Here is a 17,453-nt window from a genome sequence, read left to right on the forward strand (position 1 = left end):
AGGTCTCTATGCAAATGGAATGATGAGGAGGTGAAAAGGGTTGTAAATTGTGTGCCGGCCTGCTTCAGACCTTTCCCTGTGCTCCCCACGGCTCGTATCTCCCTGGAAGATGAGGGGACAGGTTGGCAGGAATGCTGGTGACACTGAACCCCACACGTCCCCAGAAGGAAGGGATTCTCCAAAGTGGTGAAGCCAAAAGCCCTCTGAGCCTACATGCCCAGCAGCAGACGCCCATCCTTCTATCTCTACTGCGGGCAGCTGTGCCCGAGACTGTGCAGAGTGACATGGGGGCCTCTGATCTCCAGATGGACCCCGTGAAGATGAAGACAGAGAGCAAGAGGTCAACAGGACCACAGGCAACATCACCAAGTTCAGGGTGTTTAGATAGAAGCTGTTCTTCCATTCAAAAACTCTTTGCTTTTTGCATCCATTTGGCCTCGGGGAGTGGGGGAGGTAACATGCATCCAAAAGAAACCGATAAGAGAAGACTCAGCCTGGGGTAAGAATGCCAGCCTGAACCTCCAGGGGGTCCAGGCAGAACAATGGCCCTACATGGGATTGGCTGGACCGTGTGATTGGCTTTGGGGAAAGACTCAGGTCGCCTTTGTAACAGGCCTCGTGTCCCTTGGTCACCGGTCACCCACCGGTCACGGTCACCGTTGGGAAGGAGAGAGGGAGGGGACTGCGGAGGGCTGGAAGGAAGGCCACAGAGGGCTGCTCTGTGTGCAGCCATGGGGCCCTCCTGCATTGCAGGAGAAAATCCAGGAAAGGCACAGGGTGAGGTCAGGGCCCAGAGAGTAAATAGCACCAGCCTCATCTAATAACATTTCTTCCACAAACATCCTGCTCTGAGAATGCAGAGTCCAGCTGGGCAGACGCGCAGGCCCACTCATCACACAGTGGGCATGTCGGGGCCAGCACGAGGCGGGCAAGGGAGGAAAGGCGGGCAAGGGGGTGGGTCTTGAGGCCTTCAGGTGGGACACAGAGCCCGGAGGCCTTGGAGTGAAGCCCTGGGTCCACTCGGAAGGGAACAAAATGGGATTTGCTCTCTTTCCAACACTATCCGAGCGAGGTTCCCTACTTGTTTAAAAGGAACGCAGGATGTTGTCGTCCCAGGTGGGTTTGTACCCTAAATGCATGTCCATCTGTGTGTCAGTCTCTACATGGCCAAATGGCCCGGAGAGCCTGCAGTCTCCTTGGCCGTCTACATCACAGAACTTTCCATCTGGAGGAAGCCTCCGGGAATCCTTGGCTGGTGGTTTTCATTCCTAACCTACCCTTTCTCTCTTTCTTTCTTTTTTTTTTTTAAGTTATGGACGTCTTGCTTCAAACAAAATGTCATAGGGAAGCAGAATATATAAAGCAGAGCAAAGCAGAGCTACTCAGGCCAAAATGGGGATAAGTGGCTGGGATCTTTGCCTGGCTTTGCCTGGCTTTCAGAAAACTCCCTATGAAAACCCCTAGGCTACTTCGGGCCCCTTACTCTGGAGACCCTGAGGCCTGGAGAGGCGGTCCTGACCACAAGCTCTGGGAAAGCAGAGGCCTGGTTGGTCTTGTACCAGACTGAATCCCAGCACCCCCTCGGGCCCGGGGCCCAGCACATAGTAGGTGCTCAGTAAATATTTATCGGATAGTGACATATGAGCAAGGCTAACCTCCTTTGCTTTTCTACACATGAAATTGCTTTCCTCAGGTCTAAAGGGGGCCTTGAACCTCACAGAGGCCCCTTAATTGCCTATGTCTTACATTTATGGCATATGAAAGGGTTTTATTCTCTGATCTAAACGGCAAGAATAAAAGAAGAGCAGGAGGATGAAAAGAAGTCATAATTTGCATCCAAGATGGAGGAGCCCTTTGTTGTCCCGCATTCACGTAACTTCAAAGTTCTCTGCTGAACCGATAGATGCACGTCAGTCACCATGGCAACCACCTAGCTGCCCAGGCTGCCCAACCCTGACAGCCCACTGCCAACCACGGTGTGTGCCTGGCTTACGGGGAGCTGGGGGGCGGGGATGGGGAAGACACAGGGGCTACGGTGGGTGGGGAGTCTGAGCACACAGTCAGCCTGGCCCCTCTGTCCTCCAAATGTCTTATTGCTTCTCTGTTGGGGGAGGGGGGTCTGAGTCACCACTTCCACCTCAAACACCTGCTCCGTACCTGAGCAAAAGAAGTGCTCTCCTGAAGGGCTATACCTCAGTGCCGGACACAACATCATTAAACAAAAGCTTGTGAATGAGTAAATGAAGTAGCAGCCAGAGTTACCTAAGAGCTTCTAAAGTACTCACATACTGGGCCCCACCTGAAATCAGCTGCATCAGAATTGCTGGGAGGTACACTTAAGACTGGGGGGCTTCGTAAATGCTACCCACGCACCTCTCAAGTCAGAGAGGGAGCGAGAAGAAAGTGGAGCCAAAAGAGCCTCCTGGGGCATCAGCTTGAGCAACTGGCAGGCGGGGTGGAGTGGGACCCCGGGCAAGGTCAGAGCCCAGTCCTGGACTTGCTGGGGAGGGATACTGGGGAAGCAGTCATGAGCCTGCCGTTCTAGGGGGAAGCCAGGACTGGAGATGGTGCTTATATCCACCAGAGTGGATGAGGCCAAAGAGAGGGGATGGAGACTGGGAAGGAATGAAGGGTCCAAGCTGTAAGCCCTGGAGCCCAGTGAGGAGGGCCCAGCAAAAATCACGAGCCTCAGAGACAGAACAGCAGACAACGTGGTATTGTGGAAGCCAAGAGGAAGAGCCAAACGCAGGCTGGGGACGAAGGATGCAGTCATGCCAGGGGACCCCAGGGTACCAAGTGGGGAGCCGGGAAAGGATGCCCCTACCCCATGTGTGCTGGGGTGCTGGCCACTGCAGGTGCCCCACCTGGGTGGGAGCTGCCCTTGCTGCCTGGGTCCACAAGATCGGGACCACCCCCAGAATCTGCGGGGCTCACTGAGTGTCCTGCAAGCTGACTAAATGCACCCTTTTCCCCAATCACAGTGAGAGGGGCTGGAGAAAGCAGAAACAGCTAGGAAGTTTTTAGGAGCTCACGAAGCTGGGCACTGGGCTACAGCACCTCACATGGATCATCTTGTTCAATCCTCACAGTAACCCTTTGAGGTCAGTACTGTCTCTGTGTTGACTGGCCAGCCAGCCCATGTCCACAGGCAAAGGCCTTAACCACTAGGCTGCATTGTTGCTTCCTGGTCTGCACAATGAGGGAGCTCTGGGGAAGTTTCTGGGCTGGTGTCCAAGTGCCTTCCTCTTGACTCTATCCTCCTTCTGGGCGTCTCTGGACAGTGGGCAGTCTTACCGCCTAGCAGAAACCAGGGCACAAATATTGTTAGTTTGTGACCTCACCTAAGGTTATTCACTGTGTGCACACAGGCCGGTGTGGCTGGAGGGGACCCGGTGGCCAATGGGAATGTGGCTGGACCTCTGTCTGGGGAGGACATTGGAAAGGCCAGCAGGAGGCTGGCTTAAGCGGATGTCCCCCTGGACAGCATTTCCTTCTGTTGAGTACCTATCAGCTAGGGGCATGTTTGGGACATTTATTCAATTTAAAGGGCCCTCTTTATGAAAAACATACAAAATTACCAATTCAAAACTAGATTTGAATATGAATATTTCTTTAGAATGAGAAAAAAACTAACAAATCAAAATGCTGACAAATACAAACACATACAACTGTGTAGCACATTGTCAGGGTGTGTTCTGGCTAAGGGAGTCCCGGGTGAGCCAAAAACCATGACCTTAAACTTCATCAGTTTCCGGATAAATCACTTCTGCCTTTGACACACGGACCTTGGTCAGAGTCAGTGAAAGGCTCTGATCCTTTGTTTCAAGCACCACCTTCTAGGGCTCAGCCTGACCCACCCAAATTGGGGAGGGGTTAGTGTTAGGGAAAGTTCCAGCAGTTCTAAGCGGAGCCCACCCCCGTGGTCTGGCACAAGCATTCAGGGTAAAGGCTCTGACCTGAGCACCAGCATTCATCTTCTCTGTAGGTCAGTCATAGGGATTTAGTCACACCACAGACATATACTGAGTACCTACTGCACTCCAGCCCCATGCGGGGCCACATACCATGAACCACGTAGATGGAGCCTAAAAGGTTTAAATGTGTAACACGGGCTGAGAGCCTGGCACATATTAGTTGCTCATTAAAACTCATTAAACCTCCTGCCCATTTGCCAGGCACCCTCCCAGGTCAGAGCAAGGCATCCAGTAGCCCACAGACCAGTGTCCTAGGAGAACAGGTCACTTCAACTTCCCACCCATCAAAGCAGCAGCCACTCAAACCCAGGAGGTCAGCAGGACCACAGGCGCTGCACAGGCCCATGCTCTCCTTTCTGGAGAGACCCAGAAGCAGGGCCACAGCCAGAACTGGCACTCCAGCCAGGTCTTCTGAGTCCTAGTCCCTCTGTCCCTACAGTCTTACTAGGCCTCCCCAAGCCCCCTTTGGTCAGAGCTTGCCTGGCCCTGGGCGGCCCCCCCCCCCCACCAACTCCCACTTAGGACAGTGGTTCTCAGTGAGAATCACCAGGCAGCAGCTTAGAAACAAAAAGTGAGCCGCAGCGCCAGGACACAGCCACTTGAGGGCATCACTCCCAGGGCCTCCCACCCAGCAGACTGCAGACGGGGCAGGTCATCTGCATATTGTGGAAGCTTCCAGGTGTCTTTCTTGCAAGCTCCAAACCACCGGGAAGGCCCTGCTCTCCTGAGCAAGGCTGGTGGGTCTGAGAAGGACACATCCAGGGTGAAAGGGAGGTAATGGTGGCGTTACTGACAGGACACCACCCATCAAATGGCTGAGACTCAAGCGGTAACATTTCTGGCACTGACCTGAGCTTGGCAGGACATGTGATTTGAGGGTCCCAAGACAGCGGTCCAAGGCAGCTGCTCCGAGGACATGGCTCCGAGGACATGGGTCCGAGGTGTTGCTTCACTGGATGTCTGTGGCGAGGACAGAAGTCCGAGGCATCCCCTCTCAGGGCCAGGGAGGAAAACGGGTCGGAGGCCCCCCTTTCCAAAGGACCAGGAAGGAAACAACCGCTCCCAGAGGCCCTTTCCTCTGAGGCTCTGGGTGGCGGATGCGCCACCTGCTGGCGCCAGAGAGCGGGCCCCGCGCGGTCTGGTGGCGCCACCTGGCGGTCACTTAGGGACGGACTCGGCTTGGGGTCTGGGTGTGTTGGGTGTGTAGTAAGTGATGGCTGCTCTCCTGGGCATCTGTGCACCTAAATTCTGCCCTGAGTTCTCCCATGTGTGGCAGACACCGCGAAGTACAGATGAGAGGATTAAAAGAAAGAGAAAAATACTAATGAAAAAGACATATTATTTTATTCTTGCAGCTCAGAGTTTGGAGAGGACCTAGTTACAATCCTGTAACAGAGGAAGGGGTTACAGTGAATGCAGTGGGAGCATGGAGGAGACCAGGGTGACCACTTCCAGGAGTCAGAGGACACTATCCAGAGGAGGGGACATGTGGGCTGAAGCATGAAGTTAAATCTTCATCGATTCTAGAAAGGAGGAGGGCATTCATGCTGAGAGCAGCTCATGCAAGTTTCTCAACTCTGACCACACACTGGGATCAACTGGGGACCTTTTAAAAAGCCCAGGTGGCACCCCCGACCAATGACGTCCGAGTCTCAAGGGGAAACACGGGCACTCTTTGAAGCCCCCAGGTATCAGTGGACAGGCAAGGTTGAGAACCACAAAGCAAAGGCCTGGAGGAATGAACATACATTCCTGCCCAAGGGTGCAGGAGTGAAAAGCTCAAAGTGGAGGGAATACGGGGTGCATGGGGCAGAGAGGCGAGAAATGAGGAGCAGGGAGGTATGGCTGGCCACCTCCCCAGAACCACAGGAGAATACCCACTAGCAAATGAAATAAGCAAACGATGTGACCCTTAATTTGCATAATATGTATCCCTGACAAACTCCATGTTTGCCTTTGAACAGGACTTTCTACTGCCTCGAGGAGGGAGTGTCTGAGAGAGTCAACACCACCTGTAATTACCTCCATAGTTCTCAGGATGTACCTGATTGTCTTTAGGATCCTCTCTGAGCCTGGAAAACAGCAAGCACTCCATGAATGTTTGCTTAGCGAAACTTTGAATAGCCCTTCCTTCTGATCATGTGCTGTCATCTGAGTGGCCAGTCTTGATTACCTTTGGGTCTGAGGGGCTTTGCTGCACATAAACTGGGCTACTGTGACTTCAAGGATGTCACCTAGGCACCTGTGGCTCTGCCACACATGCCAGCTCAGGAGCATACCCACGGAATGAGTGCCAGCTCTTTCTCGTACCAACCCATTCACATAGGTATCAACACTTTCACAGGCCGACTCAGTCAGGAGGTGCCGATCAGTGCTGCTTGCTGAGATCCCTGGTCTACGCCGAACCTGGCAATCAGGAAATATGCAGGCCCCCTGTGAACACAGGTGACTATTCCACTCAGTGTTGTCAGTGTAATTTACAAGGGCGGGGACTGGGCTGACCTTGCCCCATTCGTGCAGGCGTTCAAGAAAAGGAAGTGGCTCAGAGTAGTTCTGTTCCATCAAAGATAAATGGGGAGCAGCTCGGGAAGATTTTAATTTAGCTGAAAAAGTACAAATTGCAAAAACAAAGGTATTTTTTTTTTTACATTGCAGGAAATCCAGTGACATCTATAAGGTGTTTTATCTACATTTGGAGGGGCTTTTGAAAAATGAAGACAGGGCAATTAAGTGGAGTATGGAGGATGGTGATCATGTTTGTTTAATGTCCCAGTAGGAAGGACATTGGCCACACTTCTGCAGGGCTGAAATCAGTCATCATACAGGATTTGTTTCTGAGGTCCCAGGTGACAGGCTGCAGTGCCACCAACTCTAACTACACTGCCCCCAAAGACAAGGCAAGATAACCAGCGTGGCCGGTGTTGTCACACAGGAGATGGTGGAGTCTTCACTTTTTAAAAGGGTGGCAAAACTTCCCTTTTGCAAAGAACAGCATGAGATTTTTGTACATGTGAATCAACCTGTTTTGCACCAACTTGAAAGCAATGTACACAATCTCCATCCCAACAATAATATAGATGGAGAAGAATAAGAAGAAGTGCGGGTGTTCTAACACAGTGTCCCCAAACCCAATGGTGGTCAGCGTGACAAAGCAGAAATAGAAGGCGTTCTCAAAGTCCATCCGCGTCTCCCAGACGGGGAGGATGGCGGCCGCACAGGAAATGTAGGCGAAGACAACGAGGACAATGATGGGGAGCGGGAGGTCCAGACTCTCCACCTGCCGCCCCACCTCGTCCAGGTTGCTGATGATGGAGGAGGAAAGCATCCCGGACATCAGCTCGGGACACGAGCTGCTCTTCCCCATGGCCCCAGGAGGCACTTGCAGCCTGTTCTCTTTCTCTCGAGCTAGAAGTCTCTCAAACAGTTCCATGTTGCTGCTGGAGGCTGAGGGACGCCTGCCAGCTTTGGGGCCCGGGACCTCTGGGGCATTGATGACAATCCGTGGGACGGCTTCATCCTCGGGCTTGGCGTCAGACCTTCTTTTGCAGGGCAGTCGGGGGCACCATTTGGGGCGGGGAGCAGGGAGGAAAGAGAGTTTTCGGAATTGATTGTAAGAGGTGGATAAGATGGTTGCCAGGATGTCGCCCATGTCCGTGAGGACCAAGAACATCAAGGGGATGCCAAAGAGCGCATAGAGCATGCACAGGTACCTGCCGAGCCTGGTGACAGGGTAGACGTGGCTGTAACCTGAAAAAGAGGACAGAGCCCGGGACTGTTTGCTCTTCCTGCTGAGCCCCACCCCCCCCCAAAAAAAAGCTTTAAAGAGACCTTCTGCCATTTCCCTTTCTTGGCATGACATTTTTACACAATGAGTTTTAAAATAATCATCTTAAGACAATCATATGCTTGTCTGACGTCAGGTCTGCTTTGGTGGCGGAGGAGCAGGAGGTGAAACCAGGCTTCTCTTTAGGATAAGGAACAAGTCATGTCCAGATCTTTGACCTGAAATGTCCTTGGCAGGGACAAGCTCATGTTTGGGAGTGAGCTGTCTGCCTCTCATTTTACATTTTCATTTCTGAGCATCTGGGAGAGGATGGGCCCGCTCACCTGGAGGAACAGGCTGAGCGCAGGTGGGAGGGTGTGATGGCTCTGCCTCCATCATCCTCCCTGAAGGCACTGGTTTTGAAGAAGCCACCCTTGTCCTCCCTGGGAAGTCTGGGCTTCTATGTTCATTTCTACTTGTAGGCAAGTATTATGTGCCAGTGGCCTGTACAGCAACGTACATGGCATTTGGGATGGTAGAAAGATGGAAGGTGAGCAAAATTCAATCACCCTCAGAGCTGTTTGCGGTTTAGTGAATGAGAAAACATGTTCAGAAATGAGTGAAGTGGTGAGGACCCCAGCACCTGAGGTCTTTGGTTCCAGTCCCAGCTCTGCCATTTACTAGGAAGTTACTCAACTGCTCACATCTTCAGGTTTCTTATTGGGAAACTGGGGATGACAATCCCTGCTTTGTATGTTGACCAGCGCCTCCCACACAGGGGGCGTGTCCTTCGGGGGGTCGTGTCCTCATTCTAACAATAGCTGTGGATACTGGGGGCTGGGTATCAACCACCTTCACAGGTAGGCATTGTTATCATCACAGATGGGGAAACTGAGGCTCAGAGAAGCAAAGAGACATAGCCAAGAGCATATGTGTGGAGTTAGGGGTCAACCCCCTGGAGCCATCCCGCTACCAAGCCAGCTCCCTCCACTGGGTCAGGAGCACTGAGCGGGTGGGACCCCCCCAACCATCTAGAACAGGTCAGCCGAGCAAAGGTGCGGGGGGAGGTGCTGAGGCCTCCATATTCTTCAGGAGCCCCCTCCTTCCATCACCCCAGCCCCACCCTCGTGTCTCTAGAGGGGCAGGAGCAAAGGACTGTCAATCCCTCCAGCGCAACTCATTGGATCTTCTGGAGTGGGCAAGCTTAGCACCTTCAACAAAGAGGGAGGCACTTTTGTATTTAATGCCTGTGTTTAATTTTTGGTGTCTTAGAGGATGATTAACACAGAAAACCCCAGCCCAATTATGTAAATTAACTGGAAGGCAATTCCTGGGCTGGCTGGGCCCCAACCTCCTCCAGGGCTGCAGCTTCCTTGGCAAACTCTGGCCTCAGGCTCTACCTTCCAGGCCTGTGCAGGAGGTCAGGCCACCCACCCTCACCAGGCCACCCACCCTCACCAGTGGCCTCCATGGGTCACTTCAGTTTGCATCCATCCCAGAGAACTCCGTGCCTCCTGGGCTGCTTCTATGAGGCACCATGTGATGGCTGGGGCGGTGAAGTCTATGTGCATTATTGTCTGTGCATTTGAGCGCTTACTGCATGCACTGAGGCACAGTGGTGAGCAGAGTAATTATGGGATCCAACCTCACTGAGCTTCTGGTTTCCTGGGGGAGGCAGAGAGGAATCAAATAAGCACCCTAATGAGAATGCAATTATAGATGGAGATGCAAAATTAACAGGACTGTCCCATGAATGATTAGAACAAAGGCATCCACCTGGATTCGCATTTATTCAGCAACTACTCTCTGGCAGGCTCTCGTGGGTGGGGTTGTGGTACAATGAGGAACAGGCAGAGGTCAGGCCCCACCTGGGAGACCCTAGTTGAGAGGGAAGCAAAGCCTTGAACTCAGCTCCCCACCTGTCCAGCAGGACCCAACAGCACAAGAGTCAGGAGTGAGCCCACCATGACTAAACCTCCCGTCAGAAACCCAGGTGTGTTCCATGGGGCAGGCTTGCAAGGAGGATGCCCAGCCTTTCCGCTGCCTTGGTTTCCCTTCCCTGTCCCCTGACAGTCTCCAGCAGCTCCTGCCCTCAGCTCAGGGAGAGGACGTTGCAGAAGTGACCTCTGACAGCTTCTCAGCTAGGCTTCAGTGAAACCCCAGAACCACAGATAGGGGTGGGGCCTCAGGGAGAGGGAGGAGGTGGGGGGCAGAGGGGGGCCCTGGATGTAAGGTGACCAAGTGCCCGATGTGCCCAGGACTGAAGCGTTTCGCAGACCATGAGACCTGAAGTGCTAAAACCACGGCTTCCCCAGACACACCAGGGAGTGGGTCAGTTTAGCCAAGGAGTCTCAGAGGAGTCCAGCCCCAGGTGTCAGCAAAGATGGCCATGCCCAAGCTGGCCATGGGCCCCCCCAGGGCCGGCAGTCCTTAGGGATGTCAGTAGTAGCCACAAGGCCCCCCAGCTTTCCAGATGTTGCATAAGCCCCCAGTTCTCATGCACCCCTAGGAAAGTCAGGAGAAGTTCCCCAGTGGAAACCCCCCAGCCTCCAGGACAGGGTTCCAGGGTAAGATTCATTTTATTTAAAGAAAAGAGTATTATATTTCTTACAGGATTTATGGAGCAAAGTGCCCTTTAGAGTCAGAATTCCCTGCAGAGCAGAACCTCTCATGCTGACAACCACCATTATTACTGTGTTTAATGGACAAGGAACAGTAAGTCAGGTGACTCGTGTGGGGTCACACAGCTCACAGCTGACAAGGGTGCGCGCCTCTCGCCCAGTCCCCCCCACACACACGCTCTTCTTGGCAAAGGTGGGTTTAGTGGACTATAAGCAAAGTTTTGGGGGCTGCTTCTGGGTGGAACATGTTTACAATCCAAAAGATATGCCACATTCTCGAAAACACATCAAGGAAGCAAGTCTCCGAGAGGACACGGTCCCTAAAAAGGAAATGCATTGACTATCCCAATTACTGAATGCTGAAACGCATAATGGAAAATCGTGTTATTTCTTATAACCCATGCATATATTCCAAGTCCATTAGTCCACTCCACTTAGCCCATGCACTTCACTTCCTAGTGCCAGCAGGCTGACCTGATGGGAAGTGCCTGGGCATTGACTAACCTCACACCCATTGGGAGTCCCTTTTTCAGCATCAAGGTCAGGTGCATTTCAGGTGACCCAGAGCTGCAGGGCAGGAAGCAGCATTACCAGCAGGACCACGACTGATGACAGGCAGTTCAGAACCTTCCCTACATCCTCTTCCAGTTGTAATTACTGGATGGCATGTCCTAATAGACTTATAACATGAGGAGCAGCATCATTTTCTTGAAATTTAAACCAAGCTGATGCATTTCCATTAGATCAATGGTTCCTAGCCTGTACTCCCATTAGAATCACCTGGAGGGCTCTGAAAAATACAGATGCCTTGGCCTGTCCCTAGCAAGTCTGACTTGATTGGTGTGGGGTCCAGGCATGAGGGGAGGTAAAAGATATCCAGGTGATTCTGATGTACGGCCGGGCCTGAGAATCCTTATCCCAGGTCAGTGCTTCTCAGACATCCGTGTGCATCAGAATCACCTGGAGAACTGGTGAAAACACAAATTGCAGGCCCCACATCCATAGTTTCTGACCCAGTAGGTCTAGGGTGTGGTCTGAGAATTATTTCGCATTTCTAACAAGTTCTCAGGTGATGTTCACACCACTGGTCCAGGGACCACACTTTGATAACCGTTGCATTAGATCAGTGACTCTCAACAGGGGCAATTTTGCTCCCCCAAAGGACAGTGGGCAACGTCTAGAGACATTTTTGGCTGTTGCAACCGGAGCAGGCAACAGGGGAAAAGGCAGGTGTATCTGGGGGTGGAGCCAGGGAATGATTCTAAACATCCTACAATCCGCACAAGACAGCCCCCACCACCAAGAATCATCTAGTCCAAGACGCTGCCTTAGATCAGTCTCCTCTCATTCTTGAGAAAAAACAAATTAACCCCCATACCCTCAGCCCCTTTGCTTCCAGTCTCTTCCCTGCAGTTGCTGCTCCCCTGTAATGGTTGCTCCCTCAAAGCATTCCCTCGAGCTGTGAGGTCCCTGAAAAGGCCAGCTGTGCCCTGCTTCTGCTTTGCTGGCAACGACGTCTGTCCCAGAGCCCAAGCTCGCTGCTGAATGGGACAGTCACAGAACCCATCTTTAAACAAGCAGATAGTCCCTGCAGTGGGCCGGCTCTGCCCCTCACCCTCCCCGCTGCCCCGGGCCCTGGAAGCGCCCGCCTGCCCTAGGATGATGGCTCACAGGGAAGGAGTCTTTCCTTTGCTTGGAGCTAGAGACACAAATTAAAGCACATGCAGGGATCGGGGGAGGCCAGCTCCTTCCTCTGTCCAAGTGCCTTCCTTCCTGGGCACTGCCGTCCACTCCAACTGGACACAGGTATCTGAGTGGCCCCTGCTTCCCAGGCACAGCCAGGCTTTCCTTGCAGGGGTGGGCAGGGACGCCACAGCACCCCAAGCCCCTGAAAAGCTGGCAGCCTACTTTGGGGAGAGAGCACTGGACTCAGAGCCTCCATGTCTATCGTGGGCACCAGTTCCACTCACAGCATGACCTTTGACCCTGACATCCCCTCTCTGGGCTCGGGCCCCCTGATCCGATTCACTCTGGCCAGTAAAGGAGGCAGCTTAGCAAGGTATCTGCAGACAACGGTTAGCTCTTGTTACCACTGCAGCTCCCCCTCCTCCCTTGCCTCATTGCTGGTGCTCCCGGCTCCAGTTAGCATCCTCCCTCTCTACACCACGCCTTCCTCCACTCCGTCAGAGTCGATTGCCATTAACATGCTGAGTCTGAAACCCACTCCCTAGCTCCACCCAGAGCCCCACACCCACATTTCCAACAAGGCTGGGTGTTTCCAGTTAAAGGCACATGACCATCTCAACTTTGACCTGAATCATCACCTCCATCTCCAGATCCAGCATCCTCACCACCCTCCCCTAAACTGGCCAGTCCCACCCACCCCAGCTCTTCAAATCTACCTGCTGCAGACCTGCTGCCTCCAAAGTCCTCCCTCAATCCACCCCTCTTCTCCATCCTTATGACCATTTCCTGTTTTAGGCCATCATCATCTCCCACTAGACCCTTGCAGAAATCTCCCTACTGGTCTTTCTGCTGCCAGTCTTACCCTCTCTGGTCCACCTCCACACTGCGGCTGGAGGGATCTTTCTGGAGTGATGAGCTTAAAACCCTTTGGATGCCCCGCCCGCCCTCAGTATGAACCCAACTGCTTTAGCCTGGCTCACAGGGCCTGCCCGTGGTCCAGCCCCTCCTCTCTCACCCCTCTTCACCCAAACTTCACCTCCTTACAAAGCCTGGCATTCCTTTTGCTATTGGGCCTTTGCCATGCTGTCCTCTCAGTCCCAAGCGGCCCCCTTCCCCCAGCCTGGTGACTTCTCTCCTTCTCTGACACAGCATGGCTTCATTCCCTAAGGGACCCTTTCAAATGCGCTCACCACTTAAGTCCTGCCTCTGGGACCATCCCTAAGCCTGGAGCAGCTGTGCTCCCGTAACACCCTGAGCACATCACACTGACCACATTTGGTTGCTGCCCAGTCCAGGAACACAGGCAGGCAGGTACAAGGCAGGTTGTGTTTTGTACACGAGCACTACTCGCCAGGGGACAAGAAGAATCTGAAACACAGCCCACACCCTGTTCGCTCCGGCCTCCCTCCGCCCAGACGCAGGGCTGCACCCACCCGAAGGAAGAGCATTCTTTCCTAATTGGCACAAATGTGCCAGTGGCAGCCCTGCTCGCTGCTGTCTCCCTGAGCACAGGGTAGGCACTCCACAAATGTTTCTTACACAAAATGAATTGAACATTCTAGCATCCTCACCAAGGGCCCCCATCCCCCATTCCCAGCTCTCTCTGGCAGGCCTGCCCTTGGCCTTGGACTTACCCACTGTGCTGATCACTGTGCAGCAGAAAAAGAGTGAGCTCAGGAAGGACCAGTCTGCAGACCTGCTAAACCACTGGGGCTTCGCCTTCTGCAGCAGTTTCCCAAGATCCCGTTTCCTGCTTTCCTCAACTCAAGAAAGAGACGACCAGTGTGAGAGGGAAGTTTCCACTCTTTAAAATAGGTCCCTCCCGCCCAGGTGAAGGAGTCTTCCTCAGGGACTGGCATGCCCACTGCCTTGTGGTCCTCATCAACACAAAGTGAAGGCTCTCAGAGCCCTCTTAAATGTCTCTGTAGTTTAGGTCCTGCTCCAGTACCTGCAGAGATTAGGAGGCCACTACAGCAAACTACGAGTGATGAGCCCCCAAGAAAGAGGTCCTCGGGGGTCCAGCCTGAGCTCAGCCATAGAATTGCTATGCAGCCTTTCTGAACTTGCTGAGCCTTGCAAAAGGGCCTACTAACTTCTGCTCTGTCTCTTTCCCTGGGATCTTGAAAACAGAAAGAATAAAATCTTTAATAAAATGCAAGTAGTTGCATGATTGCAAACTGTACCCACTCCTGGAGACCATTCAGCCTGATGGAGCTTGGTGATCATACTGGGGCGGCTCCCTGACGATGTCTGGAAAGCCTTGGCAGAGGCAGGTCTGCAGGCCCTGGTTTCTCAGGGAGGTTCCCAAATGGTTCCTCGGCCTAGCAGTCAGTGGATCTGGGGATCCTAGAAGCCACCAGCCAGTGGGTTCAGTTGTAAGAGGATGTCATAGAGCCTGGCACACACCAGGACGTCACATTCATTTGAATGGGCACCAACCTGGGAGTCCAGACACCTGCACTCTAGACTCAGCTCTGACCCTGACTAGGAGCTGTGGACAAGAGGCTTCTTTCTGAGCCTCAGTTTCCCCATCAGGGAGGCAGCATGACATGGTAGTGAAAAGCTCTGGCTTTGGAATCTAAATGCCTGGGGTTGAATCCCTGGCTCCACTTTCTAGTGGGTGACCTTGGACAAGTCACTTAACTCTCAGGGCCTCAGTTTCCTAATCTGTAAAAGGGAGACATTCATACCCACCCCGTTGGGTTGGTATGAGGATTAAGTGAGATGGTGTGTGAAAAGCATTTGGCACAGGGTCTGCATTTTAATCTCCAGCGAAAATTGGTACAAAATAGACATTTTGCTCTGTTTTCCCATACTATTCTGAGCATCAGAATCACCCAGGAAACTTTTTAAAAATAAGGTTCCCAGCCCAGCCTCAGAGATCTTAGTTAAGTGGTTTGGGGGAAGAGCCTGGGAACGTGCATTTCAGACAAGCTCCTTGGGCAATTCTGATACGTGGCCAGGTTTGGAAAACAGTGTCCAGTGGCAGGTGGCATCTGCTGGGTCAGATGAGTCGGTGTGTGTCTGTCTGGCATAGATGCAGAGAGAAGGAGTAGGACCCCCCACCAAGGGGAGACTCTGTCGCCTGTCACCAGCCTCTGGTCAGCCCCTACTAAAAGGACCTCCCACAGTAAGCTCAGAGGAGTTATTAACAGCCTGGCTGAGGACCTGTCATACCAAGGGAGGGACCCTGCTCTTCCCCTGACTTTTAGAGTCTGTCTTTCTGTTATCTTTTATTCATTTATTTAATCTCTAGTATGTTATCTTGCTCTGTTGAGGACATCTTTGCAAGATTAGGGGACACAACAGAATAAAGTGACAAATACAAATGAAAAGCAATAAGGACATTTATAAAAATCCTTCCTAGAGGCTTCATGTCTATTATGCCCACAGGGTCCCTGTGATTGGCAGGCCTGAGATGGTGGGACTTCTGCTCGCTGACAGACTGAGACCCAGAGAGGGCAACTGCTCTGCCCCAGATCACACAGCAAACTGGGAGAGTAACTGGGACTAGAACAAGGACCCAGGTTCTTCTCTGAGTCCCACCACAAAAAAAGACTTAAAAACAAGAAGTGGAAGAACAAGCTGCTATCTTGGGGGTCCTAGCTCAATCTGGATTGTTCCTTGAATTCTGGTCTCTGTGAACGAAATCATGGGGGTGGTGCAGTAAGTTTTGAGGACCAGCCTAAGAACCCCTAGCCCCAGATCTGGTCACCCATCGAACCCACCCCACCTCATCAAATCTCCAGCAACACTTCCTCCCCAGACCCTGCTGGGCTGGGTGGGGCTGGGAGCTGAGGCAAAAGGAGAGGAAGCTGGTCTTTCCAGAGACCTACTGGGTGCCCAGTGCTTTTCCTACATTCTTTACAGCAACCCGGAATGGCCATACATTATTCTCCCCCATTTTACAGAGGGGAAAATGGAGGCTCAGAGAGAAATCACTTGCCTAAGGTCACTCAGGAATGGGGAGGATTCAAGCAGAGGGCTCCTAGACCAGAGCCCTGCAAGGCAGTCCTGCTCTAGGGGGGCTGCCTCCATCCACAGAGAAAGGGCCTGTCCTGCCCAGGTGAGCCACCTACCTGTTCTGTTGCATTTCAAGATGTCACAGAGCTTCTCCAAGAACTCCTCAAACTCCGGGTCTTCTGCCCCCAGGTCCTGGCTGCCTTCAATGACTGAGAAGAGCACGGCACCCAGCAGTGCATAGGTCACCAGAGAGCAGAGGAAGCAGAGGTGAGGCAAGAGCTTCTCTAGGGCCTCCCAGCAGCACCTCCTAGTCTGGGGTGGCCCCGCAGCCTCCATCCTCCCAGGAGTGGGCAAGGCAGGAGCTGCTGGAAGAGGTGGGAGCATCGAGGCCCCACCAGCAGGAGGAGAGGGAGTGCCCGAGAATGGCTGGGCTCCAGTGCTAAGTGGATAGTGCCTGCCCTTCCCTGCCCTTCTCCCAAGGACTTGAGAAGCAGCCGGCACTCTCTGCGTTCATTTCCTGCAAGTTTCTCAGACAGTGCCCCGACTAGTACCCCAAATTGCTATTGATCCACTAGACTGATGGGTACCCAGCAGCCGGGCCAGCCTGGGAGCTGCCCTGCGAGTGCTTTGGGAGGACCATGTGGTGGTTTGTGCTTTGGCCTTTCCCATCCCGAAGCTGCACTTTCGACTTCCAGATACCAAATGTGACTTTCGGTTTTAGCCAAGTGATTATCCTTCTTGGGGGTGTCTGTGGTACCCAGGCTCTTAGACAGGTAGAAATAATAGTAACTAGTGTGGCCAGAAAGCCACAGTTTACAAAGGGCCTTTATCGTGTGTGAATCTAATTATTGGTCTCAATTCTTCACTCGCCTGTAGCATAACCAGCCTTGCCTTGGCTTCAAGGTGGGCAGAACATACTCCCCTGCGCCTTGCAATTGGACTGGGCCGCGTGACTTGCTCCAGCCAATCAGGTGTTAGCAGACATGATGTAAACAAGAGGCTTGAAGTCCTTTTGCAGTTTTTGCAGTTGGACTTGCTCCCCACTGCCCTGTCTCTGCCACAGGGGATAAAAGGACAAAACAAAAAAAAAAAAAAAAAAACGTGCCCCAGATGGCAGATGTGGAGATGCGTGCATGTTCAGATCCCCCTTTATGAAAGAATTTTCTGTGCAGCTTCCAGGAGCATGATTTCTAACAGTCACCAGCTATTCAGGGTTTGCTCTATTTCCCGCTCTGTTCCCCAGAAAGCCCCGGTCCAATGACTGAGCAAGGTGAGAGTAAAATCGCTTACCCATGTCGGCCACCTGCAGGACTCATCCAACCTGAAATCTTTGGTCCAGAGCATCCCGTTGGTCTGCCAGAGATTTTTGTCAGAGCTGCATCGTGACCTGAAGGCTTCCCCTGACCCATCTTGCTTCCTCTCGTCTCCTTTACTTCGCAATAAATA

The 17,453-nt window shown here is 52.7% G+C and overlaps 1 protein-coding gene across 1 annotated transcript; it reads right to left on the reverse strand.

The window, feature by feature from the left end:
- Positions 1 to 6,663: 6,663 nt before the first annotated feature.
- On the reverse strand, positions 6,664 to 16,481 carry KCNK18 (potassium two pore domain channel subfamily K member 18). Its single transcript, XM_006183517.2, has 3 exons — positions 16,124 to 16,481; positions 13,679 to 13,807; positions 6,664 to 7,721 (listed from the first exon to the last, which is right to left on the reverse strand). The coding sequence occupies exons 1-3, from the start codon at positions 16,389 to 16,391 to the stop codon at positions 6,922 to 6,924; spliced, it is 1,197 nt and encodes a 398-aa protein (XP_006183579.2). The 5' UTR covers positions 16,392 to 16,481; the 3' UTR covers positions 6,664 to 6,921.
- Between the last annotated feature and the right edge of the window lie 972 nt (positions 16,482 to 17,453).

This window comes from Camelus ferus, chromosome 11, assembly GCF_009834535.1.
Source record: "Camelus ferus isolate YT-003-E chromosome 11, BCGSAC_Cfer_1.0, whole genome shotgun sequence".
In the NCBI taxonomy this organism is placed as follows: domain Eukaryota; kingdom Metazoa; phylum Chordata; class Mammalia; order Artiodactyla; family Camelidae; genus Camelus; species Camelus ferus.